The sequence below is a fragment of the Labrus bergylta genome, chromosome 21 (genome assembly GCF_963930695.1).
Source record: "Labrus bergylta chromosome 21, fLabBer1.1, whole genome shotgun sequence".
Lineage (NCBI taxonomy): Eukaryota > Metazoa > Chordata > Actinopteri > Labriformes > Labridae > Labrus > Labrus bergylta.
Genome location: NC_089215.1, coordinates 7,511,156 through 7,523,168, shown reverse-complemented (window position 1 = coordinate 7,523,168; position 12,013 = coordinate 7,511,156). Strand labels below are relative to the sequence as shown.

Here is a 12,013-nt window from a genome sequence, read left to right as displayed (position 1 = left end):
GCTTGGGCGGGCCTTAAACCTCCTGTTAGACAGTTACAAAGTGCCCACCTGTAAGTCAAATAACCACATTGCTAAGTATGCACATTTATGAATTAAATTAAGTAACATGTTTATTCTTTCCGTAAAAATTGACATTTTAACTTCAGCCAGCCTCAAGTGAGGAACTGCAGTTTTTTGCAGTTTCACATTGGTTTCATTTTTCAACACTGGATGTTGGCGCTTGGTGTTATGTCAGCTATACATATTTATTTTCAACAGTCAAACAGTTATAAAGGGTCCCAGACCAGGTTAAGACACTGAAGTGTGGTTCTCTTTATGCTTTGTGTCACCTAGGGTTACTTTTTTTCCCATCACCACAGATTTGGATTACAAATCAAAAGTCATTCTCCCATGTTTCATTACAGCAACATTTAAAGAAGCAGAATATTTTTCTATATACAGATATTTTCTCTCTTTCTCTGGCTAATGTGTTCAATCACCTTTTAGAAGAGACCAATCCCTGGGGTTAGGATATTGCTGTAGATATTCACAGACTTCACTAATCTGTTGAAATGTAAGCCAAGAGGTGCCTTTGGGGGGTACGTTCGGTCTGCTTATTAAGGACTTTGAACAACCTTGGTGCAATATTTGATCCTACAGAACTTCAGTCACTACATTTCATTCAGGTTCCAACCCAAAAACGTCATGTTTTCTTCATGGGCAAGTGAAATCAGTCATTTCAGGCATTTGACAGAGAATCATTTTGTTTAAATCAGCCCCTCTGATCCCCAATCTGTAAACTGCAAGTCTGAGAGAACATGACCTTCTTCGATTCTATGCACATCCCAAGACGTCCTCTCTTACTGCCCTTCCACACCTCCAGCCCTTCTGCTCTCTCCCCCCCCCCCCCCCCCCACTTCTGCTCCCCAAAAACAACCCAACAACTGTTCAGCTTTATTAAACCCCAGAGCCTGCTTTCTTGCAACTCGCTCCTCGACAGGCAACCATGAAATAATGTATTCATAACAATCTTTGCTTTTCCAACACAAATAGCGTGCTGTTCCTTTCATCTGCACACTCAATGAGGTCGTGCCCCCCCCCCCCCCAGACATGTGGGAAGGTCCTCTGAGATGGGATACAACCTACACATGCATGCACACATCAGTGTAATCACAGTCACCCTTGCCCAAAGCACACAATGACACACTCTTGTCACTTTTCACCATTCTAAAAAAATATGCAACATTGAAAATGTTGGCAGAAATGGCAGATTGAAAATGACAAACGTCTTAAGCGGCTTGGATGAGATTCTTTGACATGCAAATTCCCACGAATGGTACAAAAACAAGCTAGAGAAAACACTTGAGATGATTCCAGCATTGTTTGACTTGAATGGACAATGTTTAGTTACTCAAACCTCTAGACGGAAATGGGATGGAAATGAGAGCATGTGGGTTTAATTAGGGCAGGGAGTTATGACTTTAAATTGGTCTGTTTTGAGCAGAACCATGACTCAACAAATACGGTTTAAGAAAAATAAATATACATCTCTTCCCTGGTTCCACATGAAGGTATGTTCTCAATATAGCAAATCTAATAAAGTGATCGTTGAATCAAGAGCATGTATCCATGACTGTTTTTATCCAGATTTGGTGGATGTCTTTAATCAGAGCACTGGCTTGATTGTGGAAACATTCCAGCATAGTTTTCGAGCCAAGAATTGTTTCTGACATCACCCCATGAGGTGGAAACTTCAGTCCGTGTTTGTGGCTATTGTTCATTTAATAACTGGTGATTGACAGGCATATCACGGAATCAATTTATCCCCAATCAGGGCGGGTAAATTATGCTAATTCAAACTGAATGGTGATTGGGGAAAGCGTGATGAATGATACATTGGGAGGACGAGCCATCAAGCAGACACTCTTTTATTAAATGACCTTGGAGAGAAAAAAACAAAACAATGAACTCTGCTGTCTTTCAGTATCCCCTTTTCTCTCATTCATTATCTTCTCCCGGCCAGTCACTAACCATTATTGACAGTTCAGTAAGTTCTTTGTACGTGTAATCAAGGAATCGCCTTTTCTATATAATATCCAACAAAGGGAAAAATGACCATCTTGGTCTCCAAGGCACAAAAACCATCTTTACATTGTTAAATTAGATCAACAAGCAATCTGAACACCAAACCTGTTCCATTTGAATGTATTCTTGCAGAAACAATACGACGGGAAACTACAAACTGGGTTCATGGTGAATAAATCATAATTCAATTACATCATTTATGAAGGAAAAGAAAAATTACGCTCAGATTTGGTGAGCATTTGCTTCCTTTTTAATAATTAAAAGATTTGGGACTAGTGATTTTACAACACAAGCAATTTTAGGACCTTTATTGACTATATATTTTTTCCGTTTACCTTGGGCTCTGATAACTTGCATTGAGCATTCCTCACTATTTTATAACATTTATAGATGGAAACAGACTTTCAAGTTCACAGATAAGTCTATGATAAATGATAATTCCTTGCAGTCCCGCAAATGATATGAGAAAATGGCTATTTCTAATATTTGGGGAGCAGGTACCAATGTCCTGTTTATCACCTAATCAATCAACTTATCCTTTTTCTTTCGATCTATCACACTTTTTCATCCCAACCAGTTGCAGCAGATGGCTTTCCCACCAATGATTACAGTGCTGTTTGGGGTTTCTGCCTGTTAAAAGGACGTCTTTCCTTTTTACAGGCAGCTCATTGTGGATTAATGCTCGGGGATAACATAAAAAAAGGGTACCGTCTGGATTGATTGACCTTGAATCATATTAAGTTGCTCCTTGAGCCACAGTTTAGGGTTCATAGGGATTACAGAGCAAAGGTGAAAAGTGCCTGGTAATCTTGGCTTAAGTCCACAGCAAACATCTGATTCATTTGGGGGACGTAATGTCAACACCCTGAAGGTTGAACTAAGAAACTTAGAAACCTTTAGGTGACATCATGTAAGAAGAATCTGCACATGCTGGAAGGAGGGTTTCCTTAAATCAAATCCAATAAGGGCACCAGTGTGTCAAAATTAACTGCAATAAGAATTGTTAATGGTTTTTCAGGTCGAAGTCAGGGTTCATAATCAGGCCATCTAACACTGAGCCTCCTCTACTGGTAAATAGCCCTTTTGTTTGTTCTCTCACATTAGTCTGTTTCTCTTCCCCCACCTTGTATACCGGACTCATTTACTGTCACACGAGCCTGATGTCAGCACATAATTACTCTATGGGCTATATCCCCCCCCCCCCCCCCCGGCTCAGCAGGAGGTTAATGTTGTCCGAGAACTGGTGCCGTAAGCCCTGAGCGAGCGGCTCTGCAACACCTCCCAGGCTGCGTGGCATTGAGCGCGCGTTCCTCAGGAAAAAAAAAAAAAAAAAAGGTCAGAGTCATAGAGCGTCTAAAGCGGAGCAGTGTGAAGGCTTGTTAATATGGTTTCTATGATGGATTACATTTTCAGCGCCCTGGAACACCTCTGTCATGGGAGGCACATGTCTGGAAAAACTTTCAAAATAGAAAAAAAAAAAACTACAAAAGAAATCAAGACAGAAAAACAAAAAAAGAGAAAGAGCCTCAAGTTATAATACAGTGTGAAAAATAAACTTCAGGTCTATAATAGTAATACCAATATCAGTGATGGAGGAAATTTAAATGGTTCTGTAATTTGAATCAATGTAATGAAATCCTTGATTTAAATAATTCTGTTAATTCCTCAAACAAAGCTGTAAAACATTTTCTTGCTTTGCCAACATATATACAGAGCCTGGAATAACAAATTTTTAGACCTTGATGTAATGATTAACGCTTCATACACGTGTATAATTCCTGGGAATGGAATATAGTTGATGATAGGACTTCTACTGAGACAACAAGTACCTTGGCATCTTTCACGACGTTAACCACAGCTTTGATCGCCATTACAGATATCCTTAAAGGCTGCCAACAAAGCGTCCCTACCATCTGCAAATTTGAGCTCTTAACCCCCATTTCCAGCTTCTTCTCTATCTAGGTATTATTGAATCCTCCCTGTTACTACTGTGCCACCTTTTATGTTACCATGGTGACCTCAACCACAGGGAAACAAATCTCCTGAAAATAATGGTAAATGGACTTGAGCTTGAACAGCACCTTAAGACTAAGAGCACATTTTCTCCTTAGAGGACTTCAATGAATAAAGACAACTCTGAATATTAAGACGTTAGCTTCAGCGCAAGGTGATACAAATCAAGAACTGCAGTTTCCGGGGGAGTGAAATTACTGTTTTTAAACCTATAACTTTATGAAATGTATTAAAACTCTGGCTTATTACTATACTAAATTATTATTTTAAATTCAAGAACCATGCTGACTGTGATGTTGTCGAGGACTACAGGCGCTCTCCTGGTTTCCTGCTGTGCTTGAATGTTGTGTTGTTTGTCATCTGTCTTATTCTTGTGAAGCCGAAGACAATTTTCCACTTTGTGGACAAATAAAGTTCTATTCTATTCTATTCTATCCAAACTTTTTAACAATCTTGACTGACCAAAGTTCTCCTTTAAAACTTTGTTCTTATTTGATGTGCTGCTCGCTCTGCTTCACTTAAAAATACATCAGAGGTCGGCCCGTGGAACACAAACCGAGACAGAAGCAGACAAATAAAACTGGCAACAGCAGAACTTCATTTGGTCCAATTTGTTAGAAACTCACCCAGGTGGGAGGTGACCTGTCCTGTTCCAGAGAACATGTCTGCCTATTAGGAATCACATCACTGCTTGTCTCTTCTTGTTGCAGAATAGGCAGGTAAATGGGCCATTGCTGTAAGGCAGACTGGAAGATAGATGGTCCGGTACTAAGGTGTGTTTTCAAATCTCAGTGGAGGCTGAAAATTCATATGAAATGTAGTGGAGCTGACTCTTGATTCTTATTCCTCACTCTTCAGGATTTAAAAAGAAAAAGAAGGTACAAGTCGCTTTGATTTTCAAGTTGCAAACAACCGTTGAGAAGATGTACCATGTGGAAAGTGCCATTTCAGTTTTAGGTTCAATACAAATAGTTGACACATGATCTGCTTGGACATTTATCTAACTTAATCTCAATGATAGAGTTTTTTATAATGGTTACACTTTACATCAAATACTGAATTAAACTATATCATCACACATTAAGGACACAAGCTATGTTGATGTGCTGGTTTCCTTTGTGAGCAATGCAGCATGTCCTTCATCTAAGATTCGATTACAGTGCAGAATAGTTTTTGTTTGGACCAGAGAAGTAATATTGTTTAAGCAAGCCCAACACAGCCGTTTTGCCCACCGCCCCTTGGTTTGCAAACGGCAAACCAACAGGTGTTGCAGTGATGGAAGTGGGCAAGCGAACTGGTTCAGATATACCTGATTCTACCCGACATCAAAAGACATTTTTCAAATATCCTCCATTACCAGAAACGTGACAAAACTAGGATAAATATTGGAGATGCTTTAGAAAGATGGAGAGAAGTTAGAACGCCAAAATGTTTCAAGACCGATGCAGAGCTGGAGAAAGTGAAGCTTCGGTGTCTGGGTCATACCCATTTTCAACTCTAGGTGTCAGTAACATATTGGTCCTCCAATGTTTATCTATATCTCATTATCTGGCAAATACATTGCAATAAAGCATTATCTAAGTATTTTTCCATTAAACAAATATGTATTTTCTCTTCCCGTAAAACGTTTCCAATGTCTGATGACTCATCATGATCTCAGGGGCCTTTATTGATTTTCGACCGATTTCAAGTTCCTGTGAAACTGAATTTCAGCTAAACCTAAAACCCTCCGAAAAAAGTTGAACACAAAAACAGACTGATAAACCTTCAGTGATTTTTTTTCTCTCTGTAAAACAGTGATGGGGTGGAACTTGAACTAACCCAGATAGGAGATATCTGAGCCAGCTGAGCCCTCTGACCAGACGAGAGAGAGAAGACGCTCAGGGAGAGCTGTGCTGAGCTCCACTCTGACCTGTCTGGGTGTGAAAGTCCAATGAGAAAGTCCAGAGCCAGCATCAGGTTTCAACATCATGTGTTGAAATGTTGTTGGGTGGGGGGGGGGTCATACGAGTCCAACACAGAAATTAATACAACACATGTAGGGTTCAGGCCACATGAGCACAGTCCAGATATTTTCCCCTTCCTATATAAATATCCCCACTGCGGAACAGCAACTGGTTGATCAATCTGTCTTAGTGCACAACCCCACTTCTGCCAACTCTTCATACCAGCCTCCTGGGTCCTCCTAACTATCCCCAAACACTCGTCTGGAAGATCTGAATCCATTCAAAGTCAGAAGATACTAAATGCCTCTGACTTGAGATGGGTCACATCACAGGGATAATGTCTCTCCTGGGGAGGACACTGCTCGCTAAAGGAATGTTTTACTACGGTCCAAAAATATATTCTCAGCTCAGTTTTCATTTGTCTGAGCATGCAGCACGCAAGCTGCACGCACTGCTTGAGGCGAATGGAGTCATGTTGGCTGAAACAGTACAGCTGGCTAGTAAATACTGGCTGACACTAAGTGTGTCAACCATCGGAGGAAATCATTCACAAATGATCGCCGGCTGAGACAGCAACATGCACAAGACAGACAGGGAGAAGTGAAACTTGACAAGGAAGCTCAAGCAGGGGTGTCATGAAATATGTATGCCAACATGACGTTGCATGGAGCTGAGCTGCTCCATCTTTTCTTAGCAGACTAGAATTCCTGACAGCGAAGACAAAAAGTGCAGTCTGGAGGCAAAGTACAGAGACTCGTAAAAGGGAGCGCTAATGAGCCCCAGTCATGCTTAAGCGTGATGTAAGCTGCAACTAATCATTTCATTGATCCAACAATCATTAAGTCTATAAAGTGTACAGACAAATGTGGACGATCCGCAAATGCCCTTCAAAATGCTAAAAGCGCAAGACACATTTTGTTAAAATGTTAAATCCTCACATTTTGGATAGAAAACATTTGGCAATGTTTACTTAAAAGACATAAATGATTCATGTTTAAGCCAATAAGCGGATTAAGTTTTGGCTGACTTTTTTTTTGCATTCAGTGTGCTCTCTAGAAACAGTTTAATGAGGGACAGATCTCACCATCTAAAGCTTCTATTGTCTGTTTGCTGTATTGGAAGTTGTGCTGACTAATTATGTTTCAGCAAGCTTTGGTTGAATGCAACCAAAAGTAGTCCACGTGGAGGGCAACACAGATGGGACACATTAGAAGAAATGGAATCTTAAAGCCCTTTCCGGAGTGCTTTTATTGCTAAAGCGCCGTAAACTAAGCTACGCCATCATCACGACTTTTTAAAGTCATCTCGATTCCGCAGAAGGTGTAATATTGGTGTCCCAGTCTGCGAATTCACATTGCGTTTGGGCGTTGCAGAAACACGGCACAGCGAGAGCTCCACATAAAGAAATACACGCTAACACAGCGCTGCGCTCCATCTCGCGTATGTAATCCCTCTGTTACAGGAATTGGATCACTTTGTCCCCCCATTCCCCCCAGTACATTCAGATTGTAGGCGAAACGTTACAGGGGCGTAAATATTGCGGCTTGATCAGGTCTTTAGGAACTCGTGGCTTTGTCTGACGATGATTAGCTTTTAATTAGCCTTGTCCATTCATTTCATCCATTGTCTCCAGTTAAGCCGTTGATTCCGTTTCTAAATTTCAAAGACAATGTTGAATCTCAATTTGCTAAGGATGGAATAAAAAGTCTTGGTCTGAATATTAGGGTTGGGAATCACAGGGTAACTCAAGATACAATACACAACATGTGGTCTGCCATTCGGCGATAATTGATACGACGCAAGACATCTTACAAACTAAAGAATGCAAAATGCACCTAAGAAGGTGAAGAGTAGGATAAATATATTATTCACTGCAATTTGGTGTCATTTAAACCTCTTATCAGGCTTCCTCCCTTAGCTTCTTTTAACCGCTATCTGACATGATCCTGCTGTTTTCTTCTTCTTTTATTCCCTTGTCAACTTCTTCTTCTTCTTTGGCAACTAAACTTCTGTTCACGTTACCATCATTCATAAGCGCCACCGTGTGGAGTCATTAAGTGGTGACGCGTTGAGTCTTGCTGCCAAAGAAATCTGCCCCGTCTTTTAAATTGAAATATCAATATTTGGCAATTTAGATAATTATACCATACGAGCCAGGACAACAATACATCGCCCCATCTTTATCCAGTATCCTTTCTTTTTTTTTTTTGCACTGTATAAATGAAGACAATATATTGGCTGTCATACCCAGTGACTAAATTGTCGTTTTATGATTGCCAATTCAGTCTGAGATTGCATGGAGTCGCCCATTACCCTGCAGGTCAAACCAATTGATTAGTCTTTACACCTTCCTCTTTATCTACAGTCTGAACTACTCCAATAAAGGTATGTTTCATGCCAAATGAGATTAACTAAAGAAAACACAAAAAAAATGACCTGGAAAAGGTGGTTTTCCATGAGGCTGAACCCATGGGAAGCAACAGATCAAGGCCAACATCTGATATATCTCGTGTGGATGAATTAAGATGCCTTCTTGATGCCTGGATTTCACTTTTAGACATTTGCCCTTGCTGGTAATTAATTCCCTGGATTTCTCTGTGGGAGGGCATGACTGGCAGTGTGTTTGGATGCAAATCAGAAAGCGCCTCCACTCCGTTTCTCCAGTCTCCGCTGTTGTACACAGAGTCCTCACCTAGGGCATTTAACACTGGTGACTGAGATGTCATGAGCTATAGCCCCAAGGGTCACAGTTTGAGAGACAAACACCCTCTTACATCACTTTTGAACATTTTCCCAGAGCTCTTCTTAAGCAGCTTTTTTGCATGTGTTGCCTGTATGTCGTAATCACACACACAAAAAAACAGTAGTTTACTGTTTTCCAAAAAAAAAAAAATCTACTCTCCTCTTTACAATGTGACTTTTATTCTATGTTTTGCCACTAAAATAACCGTGGAGTTCATCCATAATTCAAACTCTGAAGTATGTTTGAAGTGTCTTGACAAAGTGAAGTTTGCTTCAAGCGCCTGCAAAAACGCCTCAAGTGCTACCACTGATTACCGAGAGGAGTTTCAGCATCATCAATTATAAAGCATCTCCTCTCCTCTGAGGTAGATTGGCTGCCAGCTTCAAATTCTTAAGTTCTGCGTTTTTGAAGAGAGACATATGTTGGAGAGAACTGCAGATTTACATGTGTAAGGAAAGCTTGTGTAGACTGGAGATGATTCATTCTGTCCAAACATGTGTTACAGATCTGTAGGGATGGTGTACTAACAGAGGATTTCATTTAACATAAAACAGAAGTCTGGTACTAACAAATGCTTTCATATAACATGCACCCAAAAGGCTAAAGGAGAGACATCATTTAGGATGTGCAGAATAGAAAGAAAGGAGGACTGAATAAACACGTTGCAGGGAGCATACAATTAATGCACATTTAAAGGTTAAGCTTTTTCTTCATGTTTCCAATTGTTATTTGTCTGAAATTCCTACTTTTAAGCATGGACCTTTTTAAATTGATACATCTTACCTTCCGTGGGTTGGGAGAGCTCGCTGTCACACAGCGACACAGTGACAGATAAAGCCTGAAGTGCTGTCAAAATAAACTTCAGACTCCGGCACCCGGGATTCATGATGCCCGGCTGAAGCGTGGACAGGACTGACCAACTGTTTCACTGCTGCACGACCATCATACAACCGGGACAGTCCTCCAACAGCTGATGTGCAAGAACCCCCCCTCCACACACACACACACACACACACACACACACACACACACACACACACACACACAAAAAAAAAAAAACACTTCCTGAAATATGATCAAGTCAATGAGGGGTGCTTTTAGGAAATCCCGACGACAGCTGATTCAGCTCCTTGCACTTTCCCCATTCAGAGGTGTCCGAGTCAGAAGCTGCCTCGCGCAAGAAGAAAAAAAAAGTGTTTAAAGTGAAGTAGATCGCGAGCGATGAGAACATTAAGAAATTCACAAACCGCTGCTGTCTCATCGCCCACTGGAATGACATCAATTCCAGAGCAATTACTGAGGAGAGAAGTGTTGTCTTATGAGTGGGGACCATGTGCTTCAAAGCAGCGCTCCGCCAGGTCCTAAAGCCGCCTCTCGCGCTCAAAGAACTGGTATCAAAGAGCTGCCGCGAACAAGCCGCGAACAAGTTCCGTTTTGTTCCTTCAGAATAAAGTCATGTAAAAATCATGAAATGCACCTTTGAAATCATAAGCCCAATAATGACAACATGTACACTAACAATAAAAAAATAAATAATAATAATTTAAATAGAGGATGTGTTCAACCGGATTTTAGATCAAATAAATTAACTTGAAATAGTAAAGTATTTTTCTATTGCCCTGTAGCCCATCAACTTAAAGCAAGGACGAAGAGTTTTAAGCTGATATTAAAACAGACTGAAATTAATACAGATGCCTCTATATGACCTACATGAGCAAATAAGACCATAAACAACAAACGTCAAAGATTGATTGTGAGTTGCACAATAGACATTTGACATAAATAAAGATTTAAAAAAATGTAACACTTACTGTACAGGTGTACAGGAAGAGATCAGCAAAGAGGTAAGACAATATAAAGATAAAAAAATAATAATTATAGATTGAGTGGTCAAGTTTATATATAACTTCAGAAATAATAGTTTGACCCATAAAACGTTGGCTTAAAATTGTTTCCAGAGATACCAAACTATAAACATGAGTTGCAGGTGTTGATCACCTTCGGAGCATAAAAAATAAAATCCAAATTTGCTTGGTCTCACTTCTCAGATATGAGAATTTGCAGCTGTATTTGTTTCACACTATTGCAAAATAGTCATTTGAACTATTTTGATTAGTTTCAGACTGATGTGTCAGTGAGAGCAAACAGACCAGACCTTGCACAGTCAGTAATTAGATCAACTTCAGGAAGAACTGACTATTTAGTCAGATAACAGATATTTGCACACTATTCAGCCTTACAGAAATCAATTTTAACCTTTAAACCACAGATTTGAAATCTGGCCTGAAAGGTGCAGCACAACAAAAAAAATAAATTAGTGTTTTATTTTGAAAACAAACCAGTTAACTTCCGGATCCATCCATACTGTCCTTCATTGAACTTTATCTAAAGGGCTTAGGGCACACACTCTACTGTAGCGGCCCACACTGGGTGTACATTTGAATAATATAGCCTTGGCAGCAGTGACTCATAGATATCATGCTGTTCTGTTAGACAGTGAAAGCAGCATTGTGTGAAAGAAATGCAGAAAATCCAAATGAGTCTTTTTCTTCATGTAAAGCGCTCCAAAGATTGGACAACCTTTCTTTAGTTGAACAACTGTATTAAAGTGACAGCTAGTCACTCATGCCTGAACACGTAATCAAGTCAAAGTGATGTGTTCAAAGGGATAATACATGCCCCCCCCCCCACATATGAACCCATTAAAAGGCCATGACTCAACTCAATTATGCCCTTCAGTGTGTGAGCTACACTTTGCACTGCACCACATGTCCATCTACCTCAGAGGAGAAAGCAGGCAGATGTCCGCTTGCAGTGTCTGGAGGCTTTTTCTCTATCAACAGGGGGAAGTACAGAAATTCTCCCAGCTTAGAACTTTAAGGTCATAGCAGCCCGTCCAGTCGCAGCCTTACCCTGTTTAAAATACATAGGATATTTAGGTTGATGTCTGGTGTCAAGATGCTTAGAAAATTCAATTTCTAAAAAGTCTTCTCCCTGGATCAAATACGACTGTAAACAAAAGGAGTATTTCTCTGCATGTCGATGTTGCTGGGACTCAGTTATAGGACGTTTCAAAGAGCTGATCTTTTGCTCTTTTTTTTTAAGAACCGGGGAGATGCTTGGAGGAAGCAGATAAGATGCAGAGCGGAGCAGGGAGGGAAATGTGCCTTTTTGGTTTGTGTGCAAGGGCAGATATAGTGCTTAGAAAAAACTCCAAGTTTTTCTATCCACCCTCCGTTATGATATC

General features: G+C 40.3%; 1 protein-coding gene across 1 annotated transcript in view; it reads right to left on the bottom strand.

Annotated features, from left to right (window-relative positions):
• LOC109992202 (disintegrin and metalloproteinase domain-containing protein 12) overlaps positions 1–10,127 on the bottom strand; it is an 80,596-nt gene extending 70,469 nt beyond the window's left edge. The window contains exon 1 of the mRNA XM_020644728.3: positions 9,550–10,127. Coding sequence (XP_020500384.1) covers positions 9,550–9,652 — 103 coding nt within the window. The 5' untranslated portion in view covers positions 9,653–10,127. The remainder of the gene's footprint in view (positions 1–9,549) is intronic.
• Positions 10,128–12,013: the final 1,886 nt, after the last annotated feature.